The sequence below is a fragment of the Vulpes vulpes genome, chromosome 1 (genome assembly GCF_048418805.1).
Source record: "Vulpes vulpes isolate BD-2025 chromosome 1, VulVul3, whole genome shotgun sequence".
NCBI lineage: Eukaryota > Metazoa > Chordata > Mammalia > Carnivora > Canidae > Vulpes > Vulpes vulpes.
In genome coordinates, this window is record NC_132780.1 from 125,719,988 (window position 1) to 125,739,036 (window position 19,049).

Sequence of the window (19,049 nt, forward strand, 5' to 3'; positions counted from 1 at the left end):
TTATGGAAGAAATTATACCAATTCTCTACAATCTCTCCCAGAAGTCAAAAGCAGAGAAATACTCCTAGATCATTCTATGAGGCCAGAATTACTCTATTTTAATCAACATCAGATACAAAGATAGTACAAGAAAACGAGACCAATGTACATCATGAACACAGATACAAAAATCCTCAACAACTTATTAGCAAAATGAATCCAACAATATATAGTACGAATTACATACCACAACTGAGTGGGATGTATTACAGGTATGCAAGGGTGGGTCATCATTCAAAAATCAATTATGTAATGCATCACAAGAACAGACTAAAAAAAAGGTAAGGCCACTGCAATGGGCTAGGTAAAAGTTGGTGCACACAGATATTAGAGCACAAGTATTATTCATTCATTCACACAATGTGCCAACACCCAGGATGCACTGGAAAATAAGACAAAACTCATGCTCTCCTAGAGCCTACAATCTATGAGAGAGACAGACCCTCAACAAGTAACCACAAGTCCCTATTGCAGGAACTCAACCTAGACTGAACAGAAGGGGAAACGTGGATAATGATGAACCACTAACTAGATTAAAAAATACAGAGCAGGTATGGCTGAGGGGAATACTACAAGCAGGATGTATGAAGGTTCTGAAGCAAAAGAAAAAGCAATAGTGTATTAAATATACTGAAAGAAATCCAGACTTAATATCACAGAAAGAACAGAAGAGGATTACATTATGGTTATGGTTTTGATGGTCATCAGGAAAAAATAAAAACACAAGGATGCAAAAGAGTCATGGGTGCCTACAAGAGAACACATTATGATTAAACCATGACATCTAGGATAAACAGGAAAAACTAAAGAGCTGATATAGTTTTTAAAAAGATAATAAAAAAATACAGACACTAGGAATTGCTAAGTTACAGAATTTGAAGGAAAAAACTCTCGTGTCTTATCTTTCTCTAGTTATGCTCAAGATTCAATCTTTCTACTCTTCAAGGAAACCCAGAACTTAAAATCTTTAAAATTTAATCACTTAAAATTTAATACATAGTAATCCTGACAGAGAAATAAATTTCATCCTGGAAAAGAGAAGTTTCTAAACTGTATAGAATACGAAAACTTAATTTTGCTTTTTCAAATGTGACTTCTGTCAACATTTAGTATACCTACTCAAGAACACTCATTTGAACTATTAAACCTTTAAACATTTTCTGATATTTCCTCAATGACTTGAAGTATTACTTAACACAAAATTAATTATGATTATAGCTATAAGTTATATTAATCTTATAAAGGAATTACTTACAGGGACATTAAGTGCATACTGTAGTCCTTGAGGAAGTCTTTCATGTGTTTCCATCTGCTCTTCATCATTTTTCACTGTCTCCTCATGGACCATGAGTTCATCATGTGATATCATATCCTGTTGTCTCATTTCACTTTCTTGTAACACTTCATCTGCAGCAAGGATCTCCTGGTGAGGCATACTCCGGTCTTGAAGTACTGACTCCTGCAGTTCCCCAGACACGGTAGACTGGCCAGACACTCCACCCATTACAACCATTGCCCTGGAAGACTGCATTTCGTCTATGCCGCCACATTTAAGAAATAATCCTTCCAGTTTGTCGTCAATGTTCATGCTTAAGTATAACTGCCTAGAAAGACCAAGTTTGGCAACAAAGCATAATAAATTAGTTTTATATGTCTACTTGATACTTTTTAAAATTTTAATTATGAAAGGTACACACTTTAATAGAAAAATTTTATTCATGTAATTCAGTATTCATCTCCAATGTTAAAATTACCAAGATAAGTTTCCAAGGCTGGTAGAGTAAAATGCAAATTTTCATTTTTGACATTAAGGCATAAAATCTTAACCTATATCATTATGAAAAACGAGTATGGCATAAAGCAAACTGGAGATAGCTGTAACAAAGGAGTCATATCTTTTAATATAGTAAAATATCTTTTTAAAAGTTTTTGAAGTGCATTCATTAATAAATTGACAAACCACTACCAGGCAAATCACTAAATATATAAAATATATAAAATAATAGCCACATACAGTAGTAATAAAAAAAATGAACATTAAAACAGAACTACCATATTTTATCCACCAAGATTGTAGTGCCTCTCTAAAAAAATATGTTCAATGTTGAGGTAGGTTAAAAAAAAAAAAAGACACTCATTTACTAACAGTAAGAGAATTAGCTCAATTATTTTCAAAGGCAATGAATGCATCAAAAGCCATAAAATATGAAATATTCTTTGGAAATGGAAATACATTATGTATTCAACAAAATGAAGCTGGTTAAAATATCTTCATTCACACATTATGTTTTATACTATAGTGATGGCTGTATGACTTGGTAAATTTACTAAAACTCCCTGAATTGAACACTGAAAATGGGTACATTTTAGAACATGTAAATTATATCTCATAGTTTTTCTTAAAAATAGAAATCAGAAGAATAGCAGCTACCTTTGGAGGGTTGCTATTGATAGTAGGTAGGAAATGGGGGGTATCTGAAAGCTGGCAATATTTTTTGAGTTGAATTCTGACTGCACAGGTGTGCACACTTTGTAAAATTTTCAAGTCGTACATCTGCAATATGTGCATGTTTCTGTCAATTATTATATTACAATGAAAAGTTAAAGTCTGCTGAAACTCAAAAAACAATGTATACAGTAATAAAAGTATTCTTGAACAGTATTTGAAAATGGGAGGATATCCCAATATATTAAAGGAAATATGTGTGCGTTTGAATGCACATAGGTTTATCTAAAATGCTAACAATATTAACATTACCCCTGGGTAGTGAAATTGTTGGAAGTTTTTTCCATATTTATATTTATCTATAATTTGAAAACTTGCTATAATAGAATTTTATTTTTTATGCATGTTTTTAAATTTGTTAAAGTGAAGTAAGTGATACTTCCATTACTAATATAGTCTTAAATAGAGCATGATTAAATTTAATAGGTCATAAGAACTAGACACTATCAAATAATAACATTACCTTATTTACTCATTATAGAAAAGACACGCAATATTAAATCTGCCCTTCTAACTCATTGCTGTAAATTCAAATTCCACTGTGTTACCCTAGGAACTAACATAATAATCAGAAATCCAAAGAAATTCATCTTAACAAAGGTGAAAGCACTGTCAAAGTTTGTTTTCCAAAATCAATTTCTATTGTCAGCCTATGTAAAATTAACACACATACCTACCCAAAGGGAAGGGTCCACAAGTAGTAAATGCATTAACTATGTTTCAGTTTGGTCACCTCTCTCCTGAATTAATCAGGTAGGTTACGGTTACTATTTGATCATAGCTTTCAGAGGTAAAATAAATGATCAGTTACATTCTTATATATTACTGAAATTTAAATACTCTTTCATTTACTAAGGTTATCATTTACTGAGAAACCTGTACTTAAATGAACAACTCAAAAAAACACATAAACAGCTAAGTAAAAACATAAAAAATATAATTCATACTTGCTAATCTTATCTTCCCCGGTACCAGGTAGTATCAGTCTAGAATACATAAAACAAAGAACCTACAATCTGATTTTACTTTTCAAAATACTTAAGTAGAAAACTTGAAAAAGCTATAGGCCAAAGATTTTAAGTAAATCACCAAAAACTTGTTCTCTTCTAAATATTCTATTATCACAGTTCTTAGAAGATAAACTATCCCACAAGTAAGTGAGACATGAAGTCTTTACAGGGCTAAAATTTACTTATTCTGGCCATTTCTTTGGAGGTTCTTACCAAGTCAATTACATTCTTCTCATCTATTTAACGTTTTCTTAAAGAATGTGGAAAGCAAAAAAAAAAAAAAAAAAAAAGAATGTGGAAAGCCCCTAACTTAAAAGGGAATTATGTATACAAAAAGCCACTCTTTACTGCAATTCTTCATTGCTGCTATTGTCACATACACCATTATTAAAAACAAAACACAAAAAACTTTTAAGCTTTTAAGGAATATAGGAGAGGTCAAAGACGTCATTAAAAGGTCAACTTAAAGAAACTGACTTAGTGTAGAACTTAGTTTGAAGAAAAAGTAGCCCAGTTGAAGCTGACCTGTTAACCCCACACAAGGTCTACATTTCCCTAAAGCAAGGGTCCCCAAACTCCACTGTTTTTGATCATGCACCTCATCGCTTTTTATAAATGGAGCATATCCTAGGGATGCCTGGGTGGCTCAGCAGTTGAGTGTCTGCCTTTAGCTCAGGGCATGATCCCAAGATCCGGGATTGAGTCCCACATCGGGGTCCCTGTGAGGAGTCTGTTTCTCCCTCTGCCTATGTCTCTGCCTCTTTCTCTGTGTCTCTCATGAATAAATAAATAAATCTCAAAAAAAAAAAAAAGAAAGAAAGAAAGAAAATTGAGCATATGCTAGTATATGCATACTATTTAAAACTATACCTCTAAAATATTGACATAAAATGTACATATGAAAACAAACATTATATTTTAATTTTTTTACTAATGTTATCCCTAACATGAGGATAAAAGAGTTAAGTACTGGGCAGCCTGGTGGCTCAGCGGTTTAGCACCACCTTCAGCCCAGGGCGTGATCCTGGAGACCCGGGATCAAGTCCCACGTCAGGCTCCCTACACAGAGCCTGCTTCTCCCTCTGCCTGTGTCTCTGCCCCTCTCTCTTTCTCTGTGTCTCTCATGAATAAGTAAATAAAATCTTTAAATAAAATAAAACAATAATATAAAAATAAAATAAAATAAAATGAAAAATAAAACCATAAGTACTCAAGAAGTCAAAATACTTTGAGGACAGAGTCTATTTTGAAAAAAAGGCAGGCTTACATTAAGTGCCAGAGTGAGGGACTTAGAACAGGAAGATACCACACTTCAGGATAGAAAAAGTAAATGGAAAAGGGGAAATATTGTAAATATATGACAAATATGATCTCTTCAAAAAGTTTCTTGAAAAGAGGCTACAGACACAGAAAAAGGAATCTCTCTCCCTTTTTTACATATAGTTTCTTATTACTATGACCCCAAATTAAGCCATACATTTTAAGTAATTGGCTAGCCAAGAAACTGTTTTGAGAAAATGATTTCCCTGAAATACAAGAAGATGCTAAGATACAGGTTTCATTATCAGTGAACACTACTCTGACAAAGGTTTAAAGCAAGCCTTGGAAATATCTATCAAAATGAAAACTGCACATACCCTGACCCAGCAACCTCATTGCTAAGAATATACACAATCCTATAAAGTAATTCATCAAAATTAACTAAAGATGTATGTGCAAGATATCTGGTGCACTTTTAGTGGGAAAAGACTGGAAACAACCTAAGCATCCACTGATAGATTATCTCTTAATCACGATTCAACCATACAATGAACACACACGGTCATAAACGGAATGAAGACACTGTATGTGCTGCGTGAAAAGTTCTCCGAGGCACATTACATGAAAAAAAATCGAGGAGAAGATAAAGTGGCCCATACACACATCTCAACTAGTAACTGGGCAGGGTAAGCTGGACAGGAAATGAGATAAGGCTCTCATACAATAGTTAATTTCACCAAGCCTATGGTAAAAGGAAAAAAAGGACAAAGCCACACTAAGAAAAATGATAAGACCTTTTTTTTTAATTGTCCTGAAGCTCTCTTACATACACTTATATAATCTTTAACTTTCTCCCTTCTAACTCCTACGTGGTGGTCTCAGGCAAAACTCTCATGTGCTTCACTGCACATTCAACAACTGGAATACAACAAAAGATCCCATACTCAAGAGTTAACACAGGCTACTTCCCTTCTCTAATTTCAGCTACTTTCAAGGAGGATCAATCAGGTGTAAAGAAAGGAAACTGATGTAATCAATCTACATTAAAATGCAAATAGTTAAATGTCTCTTCCTGCTAAACTGTCAAAACGGCCACTGCTTTTTGACCCAAATAGCTACACAATTAATGGAAATTCAGGTGTTAGGGATATTACACAGCAGAGAGGAAGAAAGAAATAATGCTTCCTTTAAATCATGTCACTTACATGAAAGCCTGCTCTGGAAGAAAAAAAAGAAACAATTTTTGTTCCCAGGAGCCTCTGTCCAAGTGGGGAAAAAGAATGGCCTGGTGGAGTAATAAGCAACCAGCCACCCTGAGTTCTTTGCAATGACATATTCTTTTTTAAGGGGCTGTGGGCAGCTGACAAAGTATAAAACGTCACAGCTGTTAAGAACCAAGACAAGACAGACAATGACGTCCTAGGGCTAATTCAGCTAAAGAGCCCTCTTTCTTCTGAAGTTTAGAGTTACCCAGAAAAGGGATCATTAAAAACTAGAATACAGCAAAAGAGAGGGAAAAAGGAAAAGGCCAGCCCACCTTGGGCCAATTTCTCCTAAATTGCACTTTACCAGATTACTTCAAACTGTCGTCTTTTCCCCCTTCTAAGTTTTATTCTTCCCTCATTTCCATCACTCTGTCAAAAAAGCTGACAGATACAGCAATAGGCATATTTAGGAGGCCACAATACAGTCTCTTGCTCCATTCCATGGTCCCTTGACTATACACTCCTTACCATCCTTTCCTACTGAAAAACGTTTGGTTCAGCTATGTAAAAGTAATTCAAATTGTGGTCAAGTAGGTAACCCCTAGTCATTTAAGCCTAATGGCAATGCTCTACTAAGAGAACATAAATTACTAGCCATCACTTTCTCCTGTCTTCCAGAAGAGACAGCTGACACTCCTTGTCATCACCTTCTAATTTAATGCTTCTAATCAACTGTGTGCAAGCAATTAAAAAGTAAGCTTTATAGATTTATAAGATCAAACAGAGTAAATAAGCTTTGAGTCAGGGTTTTCAGTAAGAAATTAAACACATGGACTTTTAATTCAAGCATCTGTGATCATTATTTCTACTCTAAGCTGAGGGGACTGTTTGGGCTAACTTTCAGAAGACAAAGTTAACAGAAACAAAACATATGGACAAGTTGGCCACTACTACTCATTTTTAATCAACTATGCAAAGCACTTAAAGCAACTACTGATTTAAGGGAGTTCTATACAATTAATAAGAAAAATATCTTTCTAAATTTATTAATAGGTTTGAGTCTATACTATAAAGTTCAGAGATTATCATAACCTGGAGTGGAAGGGCAACTAGTATGTGTTGAGGATCTACTACATGTAAGACAATGTGCTGAGTATACTTATATACATTTACATCACTTAACATGTGTATAGTAACACTCAGGACAATAGTATATCCCTATTTAACCAATAAACTGGGGTTTTCCCCAAGTCACGTAGCTAGGAGGTACACTGGGATTTCAAAACAGGCTTAGCTGGTTTAGTGCACTTTTTGCCACACTATACTAACCTTCACTACTTGAAAAGGCTCTGAATGCATTAGGAACTCACAGAACTCCTCTTCTCACTCACCTACTCTGAGGCCACTCTGTCCCCACTGCTTGGCTTGGTAAAGCAATCCAAGTCTCCTTAGCTGGCTACTCCCACCTCATGGTACCATGGGAGAACTTTGTAACACAAAATAGCCTTTTCTCTTTTGGAAGAAATGGACACTTCCTACATTTGCTACTTTCCCACTTCCATCTATTACTCACATCTTAGTAAATTTCTCTTATTCTTTTTTTCATAGGCTTACATATGCCGTCTTAATCCTTCCATTGTCTTCAAATCTTGACCAAGTTACTTCAGGAAACCCTCTTCCTCTTACCTCCCCATTTTCACTTGGAAATCAAACAAAATAATCCTAACCATGGTTGATAAATATATGAGTGGTTCTAAAGATATACCCATATGAAAGGAAAGAGGGTTGTACGTCTTAAGGTGAAACTGATTTGTAAGACTCCTGCCATAATCCTCTAAAATTTTTGAAAGCAGCTAGTTCCCGTTCAGAACATACACAAATACTCATCTGCCACTTTATCACCTTTAATTAAATCTTGCATTCAAACATGAAAGAAATATTCCTCACTTAAAAATACTCCTTTTGTGTTTTATTTATTTAGTTTGGTTGAATTATTATTTTCCATCCAACTTTTACTGAACAATGTAGAGCTTCCAACTTTATGAATTAAAACAGATTATAGTGGGCAAGCTTAGGAATTAAAAATTATTCTTTTCCATGGAAAGAATAATTTCCAACTCAAAATATCCACCACCACCCCCCCCAACGCCCAAATCAACAGTATCTCTGCCTTGTACCAGAATCCATTCAACCTATAAACTTCACTTGGAGGCAGAATTACTCAAAGGAACCTATTCTGGAACAGTAGAAAAACTAGGCTTTACAAATTACTTCTGACCCAAAGCATGTTCAGCAAACTCCTTGTTGTCTGAAGGATGCCAGTTGTATTAATTTGGATTCTAACATTTCTAACCCATGTAAGGAGTCAGTGAGGAATTATACCTTAAAAATAACACTGGAAATACAGATATCAATCAGCCTCAAGATCAACTGGTTAGACAAAGCAAGAGACAAAGAAAACCATGATCAATATGGAATTAACAATTTGCCACTGATCATTCTTATGAAGTTTCCTATTTTTTCATCCTTCAAAAGAATCATTTTATCTATACAGAGAGTGTTTCATCTCTAACTTAAAAACAATGCTTATTTCTTGTGTAAGTATATTCCACATTCTGAAACCCCTTCAGTTACACCTTTGTGTAACTACCATTTTGCATCCATAAAGCATATCTTGTAAACTATGCTCCTTGATGATTTTTAAATTACTACTTGTTCAAAATATTATAATAGTATCATTTATGACAATGACAACTGGACAAAATGGCCTTTCTGATCAGTGCTAGCAACAATAAGACATTAAATAAGAGAAAGTATAGGCTAAGATCCATCATTTAACACAATATAACAAGAAAAACCCCTGACCCTTTTTAAACCACAGAAAAATAATTTGTAAATATTTAAGTCAAAATTAACAGGCATTTCTATATGCCTGCATCCCCCCTCAAATAAAGTAGAATCTAAGTATATTCTATATTCCAAATACCCATCACTGAAGTCTTCTAAAACAATGTTAACAAGAAAACAGTGATGTTTAAAAATATTAAAACATCAAATTTTTAGCAACTCATACTATTTAAGAAACAGCTACAATTTATCTTGAAGGGGGAAGGGGTGGTAAAAAAAAAAAAAAAAAAAAAAAAAAGGTCCAAGCAAAACAGAATCCTACATTCTGTTGGATCTAGTTTTTTCATTCACCACATCTTATGCCAATATCCACAATCCAAACATTAACATTAAAAATACTTACTCTGTTAGGAAACTATGAATTTTCTACAGTCTTGTATAATAAAAGGAGTAGCAAAAAGACTTCTTAAAACAAACTTCCCTGTACACTATGAACATTAAACACCTAAGTTATTTTTAATATGTACTACATACATAGTAACCAAAACCCATTTCAGAACAGAGAACTGTTAACTATTAATATCAACATGTTTTAAACTTAGATAAATGCTCTCACTTTAATAATACAAACCCTGTTTGTTAAGTACAGAACTAAGGATGCATTTTTACCTTCATTACCAAAAACACCTATAACATCTTATACTATTCAGTAATAAACTTAAATCAAGGCCTACTATAAAATGCTGTATACAAGTACAGAAATTTATCAAAACTAGCTGTTATCTCCAGTTTCTTAAAAAGGGTACCAAAGGTAAAATATGCTGACATAAAACATGGTGGCAAACTGACAACTAGTTTCCAATCCTTTAATAAATCCTGTAATAGAATATATAGTATTTGATACTTGTTTCAAAATACAGTATTTAAAGGACAAGAACCATAAAAAACAATGTATGATGAAATATTTGTCATCTAAAAATAACTCTCAAGTGTGTAATGTCTTAGAGAATAAATTGTTCTAATCTTATCTCAACATTTAGAATAACAGACTCTTTAGAATTAGAAGGAACTAGTTACAGATCATTTTGCTCTACGTGTATCCAAAAAGATCCTCCTATCCAAGGCTCCCACCCTTGTTTTATTTTTTTTTAATAATAAATTTTTTATTGGTGTTCAATTCCACCCTTGTTTTAGAGTCTAAAATATTAGACACATCATTTCAACCTATTGGCAGTGCAACAAAATGAGGAATTATCTCAAGTCAATTTTAACTTTTAATACCTTCTGCCTAGGTCTCTGCCTCTGTGTCTCTCATGAATAAATAAAATCTTTAAAAAATATATTTTAATGTTAACCTAAACTAGACAAATAGAAAGTTAATCTGATATAAATCCTAGTATAAGAGACAACAAATTCCTCCTTCCCCACCAACCTGTTTTCTCCTTCTTACCTAATAGTACGGCTACCAGGTAAGACTCATTTCCCAGCCTCCCTTACAGCTGACTGTAGTCATGTGACAATGTTATAGCCACTGGAATATGAGTAGAAATAATATACAGAACTCCTCTTAAAGGGAAGGAAATGTACTTCCTTCTCCCTGCTGACAGACATAACAGTAACCATCTTGGACCCCAACAGAGAAGCCACATATTACGAACAGCAGAGACAGCTGGGGCGCCTGGGTGGCTAGGTCAGTCAAGTGTCTGCCTTTGGCTCAAGTCATGATCCCAGAGCACTGGAATCAAGCCCCACCTGGAACTCCCTGCTCAGTGGGGAGCCTATTTCTCCCTCTCCCTCAGCTGTCCTCTTGCTTGTGCTTGCTCTCCAATAAATAAAATCTTTAAAAAAAAAATTTAAAAAAAGATTATCAGAGCAAGATAAAGATGTCCAGGTCATAATTCTGGAGCTTCTAAAAATCTCAGTACTGTTTACACATGGACTTTTGAGTAAACATATTTCTACCTTTAAAGCCTCTGTCATCATGGCCAAGTCTATATTTTAACTAATACCTCTAATATAAATGATTAATGAATTATCTACGTGACTACTTCCTTAGGGCAGACAAACTTACAATTATGTACAAATGTACAGTATGGTATGTTTTCTTATATTTTAAAAACTGTATGCCAAACACCATTAAATTTTACTAACAGGTCTAATTTCCCCATGTATGAAAACAGAGTTTCCATGGAAATTCTGAAAAATTTAATGTAGGTTTATACGTATTAATGATGGGTAGGTGAAAAACACAATACCCTACTGAGAAAAGGGTTAAAAGAGAAAACAACTTCCCACTTAAATTTCACTTCAGATTACATAATAAGCTACACATATTTTTCTATGCTAAACTTAAAATCTAAAATGATATCATTATTCCTCAATTTTCTCTTTAACACTGTTTTCTCAAGAAAAAAATTTAAAATCCCAAGTTTCTAACAGATACAAACACCAAACCATAAACTATACAAAAATCAACATGAAATTTTATCACCAAAAAATGGTTTCATATTTGAAAACAATAATTCATTCATAATTATGAAAAACAAGTGGTGACATTACCTGAGACTAAGGTAAAAACGAAGACTTCAAGGAAGGGAATGCTGTAGAGTTGAAAAAGAAATCATGGTTGAGTTTCTACCTTTCATAAGCTTCAGGGACCCTCAACACCACCTTAATCACTTATGCCATCCAAGTCCTACAAAAGAAAAAAAGACAAAAGAAAAACATACAACAAAATACATTACTTATGAAGGGAAAAAATACTGTAAAAATACAACATGGAGAAACTGGTATGAATAATGAAGTGATCATTCTTTGTAAAAAGGAAGCTAGGCCTGAATGACCAGTACAATAACTTGCTTTTAAGCCTGAAACCAGGAAAATAAAATAGGTAAGTAGTAACTAAAATAACCTTGATCTTATAAAGAATAATTTGCCTAGGTGCACCTGGGTGGCTCAGTCGGATAAGCAGTCAACTCTTGATTTTGCCTCAGGTCATAATCTCAGGGTCCTGGGACTGAGCCCCCCCCCCCCTCAGGCTCCATTGTCAGCAGGGAGTCTGCTTCTCTCCCTCTGCCACTCCCCCTTCTTGTGAAGGTATGCATGTAAGCTCTCTCTCTCTAACTTAGTTGTTTTTAAAAAAATTTTTAAAGATTAATTTGCCTAAATCTGGAGTCTACAGCTTCAGAAATATGTGACATTGAGGAAAGTTCAGAGGTTTGAGGACATATAAAGCTAGAAAAGAGAAAGCAAAGATTAAAATGCCATTTAATAGTACTACTCATACCTGCTTTGCAAAGTCTATGAAAAGGGAAGTAAACACAATACCAAGCCTTACAAATAACAAATAGAACTAGTCATGTACAGAATATGTATTTATTCACCATAGAAACAAATACAGTTGTAAAATTCTGTTAAATATTTATAGAAACATAATCAGCCAGGTCATCTCTGACAGGAAAAGGTGACAATAAGATGAAGCTACTCAATCAACAATCACGGGGAGATGGTATACCAGATCCAAAAAATAAAAATAGAGAACATGAGCTATACACAATAAATCTTCCTGACAGTATTTCTGAGCACAGTAACAGACACAAGAGTTTATAGAATTTCCTACCATAGGTCTTTATTAAAAGTTATTAGATTCCTGGGGTGCCTGGGTGGCTCAGTGAGTGGGTTAAGCATTTGACTTTTGATTTCCACTCAAGTCATGATCTCAGGGTCATGAGGTCAAGCCCCATGTCAGGCTCTGCACTTAATGTTCCTCTCCCTTTTGCCCTCCTCCATTTGTGCATAACTCTCTCTCAAGTAAATAAAAATTTTAAAACCAAATAAATAAAAAACTAAAAATATTAGGTTCCTATTTGTCCATAAGTTTATAATACTCCACAGGAAGCTTGGAGACCAGATGACATATAAAATATTCTATGACTTGAAATCAGTTTTTACAATAGTGTAAGGCAAGAAGAATGGTCTTTCTCACCTAAAACAAGCCAGTAATATTTCTATCTTTGAACTTCTTGAAAGTATAATACTAATTCGTTTTTTAAAAACATTTCAACACTGTATCCATATTTGTTTAAATGTTTACTTATTTGGGGTGCCTGGGTGGCTCAGTCATTTAAGCATCCAACTCTCGATTTAGGCTCAGTTTATGATCTTAGAGTTGAGAGACCAAGCCCCACATAGGGCTCTATACTGGGTGTGAAGCCTGCTTAAGATTCTCTCTCTCTTCCTCTCTCCTTCTCTGCCTCTCCCTCATCCCTCCCTCTATATATAAATAAGTAGATTTTATTTTGGCCAAAAGCCTATCTGGAAAAATAGACATGAGTAGTCAGGAAAATTCTGAAATGGAAGGATACAAAGGGATGAAGAGTCCCATCAGAATTTAAACTTTAAAAAAATATGGATACAGGGGCACCTGAAGGCTCAGTTGGAAAGGGAATTCATTCAACTCTTGATCTCAAGGTTGTGAGTTTGAGCCCCAAAAGTTCAGTGTAGAGATTACTTAAAAAATAAGGAAGGGCAGCCCGGGTGGCTCAGCAGTTTAGCACCGCCTTCAGCCCAGGGCCTGATCCTGGGAACCAGGATCGAGTCCCACATCGGGCTCCCTACATGGGGCCTCCTTCTGCCTCTGCCTGTGTCTCTGCCTCTCTCTCTCTCTCTCTCTGTGTCTCTCATGAATAAATAAGTGAAATCTTTAAAAAAAAATAAGTAAACTTCATTTATATGTATTTAAAGATTTCAAAACATCTATAATGTGAAAAGCGCATATTTTAAAATTTTTTAATTATGAAAATAAGAGATTCTCAATAAATGTACGAAAATTACATGGAAGAACAACACTGAAAGAAACCCTGAAATTGAAGAGTATAGTAACTAAAAAAAAATATTTTCTTGAAGGGCTCAATGGCAGATTCAAAATGGCAGAAAATCAATGACCTTTAAGATGTATCTACTGAAATTATCCAATATGAAGAACAGAGAGAAAATAAGTTGAAATAAATTGAACAGAGCCTTGAAGACCAATTAATAATTAACATGCTGGAGTCCCAGAGGAGAGAACAGAAAGGACAAGAAAAAAAAAAAATTTTAATAAAATATTAGCCAAAACTTCCCAGATTTCATTTTAGTAAAAAGACATCAAATCTAAAGATCTTAGAACTTCAGTGAATCTCAGATAAATACAAAAAGATCCACACCTAGACATGTCATAGTCAAACTGCTGAAAGCAAACACAAAGAGAAAATAACACAAGCATAAAGAACCATCAACCTGATTAACAGCAGATATTCAATGAGAAACAATAGAGGCCAGAAGATGGTGGAATGACATATTCAAAGTAATGAAATAAAAAAGCTGTCAACCAAGAAAGTAGCAGAATCATCCTCCAATAATGAAGGCATAATAAAGAGTATCTCAGGCAAAAAAATGCTGAGAGAATTTTTTTTTTGCTAGCAAACCTGCCTAACAAGAAATACTACAGGAAGTTCAGCAAGCTGAAAGTAAAAAGACAACAGATTTAGATACCCAGGAAAAAAAGAAGAGCACCAGAAATGGAAAATATGTGGGTTAAACTAAAGGACTCTATAAATATATTTTTCTCATTTCTTCTCTCAACATCCTTAAAAGACCTAAGAATGTATGCAGCAACGATTATAATACGGTATTGCTGGATCCACAGTATATATAAATATAAAATATATACAATAATAATGGCACATTAGAGGAGGGAGAAAATGGGGCTGTATTAGAGCAAAGTTTCTGTATTTTACTGACAGTGAATTAAAGTTAATATTAAGCAGACTGTTAAAATGCATAATGTAAAACCCCATGGCAACCACAAAAAAAACTATATTTGTATTTATATTGAATAAAGAAAAAAGATCAATGGTACACTAAAAAACATTTAACCTTGGGACACCTGGTTGGGCTCAGCAGTTAAAGCCTCTGCCTTTGGCTCACAGTGTGATCCTGGAGTCCCAGGATCGAGTCCCACATCAGGCTCCCTGCATGGAGCCTGTTTCTCCCTATGCCTGCATCTCTGCCTCTCTCTCTCTGTCATGAATAAATAAATAAAATATTTTTTAAAAATTAATGTAAAAGAGAAGCACTAAAGGAGGCACAAGGGAATAAAAATAAGAGACATATTAAAACAAATGGCAAGGGCAGCCCAGGTGGCTCAGCGGGTTTAGCGCAGCCTTCAGCCCAGGACGTGATCCCGGAGACCCGGGATCGAGTCCCAAGTCGGGCTCCCTGCACAGAGCCTGTTTCTCCCTCTCCCTGGGTCTCTGCCTCTCTCTCTCTCTCTCTCTCTCTCTCCCCTCCCCCCGCCCCCCGTGTCTCTCATTAATAAGTAAATAAAATCTTAAAAAAAAAAATGGCAAATGACAAATACAAACCCAACCATGTCCATAATTAAATGTGAATGGTCTAAACAGCCCAATGAAAAGGCAAAGGCTGTCAGACCAGACCAAAAAAAAAAAAAAAGGTTGTCACCAAGAGATATACTTTACATTCACGACTGAAAGTTAAAGAGGGACGGGAAAGGATAGACTATAAAAACAGTAACTATAAAAGAGTTGAAATAGTTCTATTAATACTAGATAAAGCAGGCCTTAAGACAGATATTACTGAAGACAAAGACAAATATTTCATAATGATAAAATATCAGTAAGTCAGGAAGATATAACAATTACAAAGGTGCACCTAAAAACAGAGCTCCAAAACAATGAAGCAGTAACGTTACTGAAAAAATTAAAAACTCAACAACAGTTTGAAATTTCAATATTCCAGTCTCTATAATTGATAGGATAACTAGACAGAACTTTAGAAAAGATATATAAAACTTGAATCACAGTACCAACCAACTAGACCTAACTGGTATATACAAAGAAGTTCATAAACAACGGAATAATATTGTTTTCAAGCACACACAGAACATTCTCCAGGTTAGACCAAATACTAGGCAACATAACAAGTCGTATAAATTTCAAAGAACGGAAGTCATACAAAGGATGTTCTTGAACCAAAACAAAATTAAATTAGATATCAATTAAATTAGAAACTAGAAAATCCTCAAGTGTTCAGGAATTAAATTTCACACTTCTAATAATTTGAGTCAAATACAAAATTAAAAGAGAAAATAGATTATATTTTTAACTGAATGAAAACAAGAATCTCAAAATCTAAAATGCAGCTAAAATAGTATTTAGTAGGAAGTTTATAATTTCATATATTTGAAAAAAATTCTCAAATCAATAATATAGGCCTTCACCTTAATAAAACAGAAAAAGAGCAAAACTAAATCCTGAAGTAGACAAAAGGCAATAATAAAGGTCACAGCAGAAATTAATGAAATACAAAACAGAAAATTAGAGAAAAACTTGGTTCTTTTAAAAGATCAACAAAATTGACTTCACAAAAATTAAGAGTTCTAAGACTGAAACTAAGATTATGTTATTGTTATTATACCTCAAAAAAATTTTTAAGAATTATAAAGGAAGGAATATTATAACAATTTAAACCAACAAAATTACACAACTTTTATGTAAAATGGACAAATTCCTAAAAAGACATGTATTATCAAAACTGACTAAAGAGGAAATAGAAAAATCTGAATATAACAAATAAACAAACTGAATTAGTATTTTAAAATTTCCCACAAAGAAAAGAACAGGCCCAAATGGCTTCACTGATGAATTCCTTCAAATATCCAAGGAAGAAGTACCAATCCCTCACAAACTCATTCACAAAACAGAAGAAAACAGTATATTCTAAAACTCAATCCATGAAGCCAGAATTACCCTGATATCAAAGTAAAGACATCACATGAAAACTACTCGGCAATGTCTATAATTATAAAATTAGATATAAAAAATCCTTATAAAATATTAGCAAACATATAAAAAGGCCTATCTGTCTTGACCAAGTAGGATATATTCCCTGAATGCAAAGGTGGTTTAACATCTGAAAAACAAGTAAGGTTAATACATTATATTATGAGAATACAGGACAAAAACCACATGGTTGTTTCAAGAGACACAGGAAAAAAGTATCTGACAAAATTCAGCACCTATTCATAATAAAAACTCAAAAAACTAAGACTAGAGAGAATAAGTGAGTTCAACAAAGTCACAAGGAACAATTTCAGCAAGATCATAAACTATTAAAGCAATAAACAAAAATCAATTTTATTTTTGTAACGAAATAAGTTTAGTATCACAATTTACTACCATAAATTTGAATTGATTCAAATTTTCTCTCTTATCCCTCAGTAGAGTCTCAAAATGTTCTTCAAGTAGATTGCTCCCAGACATTTTATCTTTTTAGTTGTTATTATGAATGTCTACTTTTCCTTCCATAATATTAGTCCTAATGCCTATTTTTTTTAGTCCTAATGCCTATTATTTATATTAAAAAATTACTTGTGTAAATTAATTTCATAAGCAGTTCCTTTACTGAATTCTCTTAATACTCACAGTATACAAACAAGCAAGCAAAAGAAAAAAAGAAATGATTTCAGACACATGCCCTTCAAAAACATGGAAATTCAGATATAAAAAATGTGGCATTTCAAATACACAAAAGAAATGCATCATTCAATAATTGGAATGGGGACGACTAGTTAGCCAGCTGGAGAAAAAGTAAAGCTAGTATTCTACATTTATTGTTTAAACCAGATATATTCAAAATAATATAGTGAGATTTTAAGCAATCTAAACCATAAAAGGCAATAGAAAACCTGTATCTCGTTTCATATCATAGTTCACTGAATCTACAACTACCAATCTTAAGCTACATGGCTATTTTATGGATTATTAAGAAAGAAAATAATAATGTCAACCCATGACAAACCAGTGATTCATGTCTTTCAGAGATGTGACAACACAGAGGAAAAAGTGAGTCCTATAACCAATGGTGAAGATCTTTTAAATTGTACACAGAAACCCCCAGCCCCAGCCATAAAAGAAAAGATCACTAAATTTAATCATAAAAAATGAAAACTTCTAAAAAGGCAAATATAAAATCAAAGGATAAGCAAAAATTTGGTGAAAATAATTTGCCTAACAAATGGCTAGGGGCTCAGCACATAACCAGAGATCACTGAAAATATACATATGGCCAATAATAACGGAAAAATGCTCAAGCTCACTCATGATGAAATTCTGGAAAGCAATACTAAACAACAAAATACTGAAAAATATTAAAAAGTTTGACACTAGTGTTGTCACAGAAATTAGATTCCTGATAAAGATTTTCCTGATAGAGATTTCCTATCAATAATCTTTAGTTAGGCAATTCATGCACCTAATTATCAAATGTACACACTCTTTGGCCCAACAATTTTTCCCTTCGGAATTTATACCGCAAATTTATTTCATTTAATTTTGGTTTTTTTTTTTTTTTTTTTTTTTTGAGAGAGAAAGTATATGTGAATGGGAATGGAGGAAGGGCGGAGTGAGAGGGAGAGGATCTTAAGCAGACTTCCCACATGCATCCCAATGTATGGTTTGATTTTATGACCGAAGCCAGAATCAAGATTCAGACACTTAATTAACTGACTGAGCCACCCAGGCACCCCCTATAATGCAATTATATTTTAAAATACATGCAAAGACATGCCCTAGAATATCCAACATACTACCACTATAGCAAAAAAACTAAAAATCTAACTATCCCTAAATAAGTTAGTAGTTAAAAAAAAAAATAATAAGTTAGTAGTTAATTTGATTATGGCATATCCAAACACTGGAATAGTACACGGAATGAAATGAGAAAGAATGATATGCAAAAATATAAAGTTAACAACAAAAAAGGCATATTGTTTATGTATGGTGTGATCTCATCCATGTAAAGAATGTGTAAATACAGGTATACATACAAATGTCTGCATATATATAGAAAATGTCTGATAGGATACACACATACAACACACACACATACACGTTAACCCTGAGTAGGAATATGGAGGGTCTTTTTAAAAAATCTTGTAACATTCTCTATTGCCTAAGTGTGTAGCCTCTTACAGTAAACCTGGATAAGGAGAGATGTTGAACATGACAATTACTAAAATATATGGAAAAATAAAGAAATCTTAAAATATGGCCACTGTTAGCTATTATTTTCACATTCTCATTTTTAAAATAGATTTTATTTATTTATTCATGAGAGACAGAG

General features: G+C 33.7%; 1 protein-coding gene across 6 annotated transcripts in view; it reads right to left on the minus strand.

Moving 5' to 3' along the window:
- Positions 1-19,049, minus strand: part of ZNF148 (zinc finger protein 148) — a 169,538-nt gene that overhangs the window by 65,813 nt on the left and 84,676 nt on the right. For all 6 annotated transcript variants that reach the window (XM_072727989.1, XM_025990218.2, XM_072727782.1 and 3 more), the window contains 2 exons: positions 11,427-11,562; positions 1,295-1,643 (listed from right to left, as the gene is read on the minus strand). In XM_072727989.1, coding sequence (XP_072584090.1) covers positions 1,295-1,627 — 333 coding nt within the window. In that variant the 5' untranslated portion in view covers positions 1,628-1,643; positions 11,427-11,562. The remainder of the gene's footprint in view (positions 1-1,294; positions 1,644-11,426; positions 11,563-19,049) is intronic.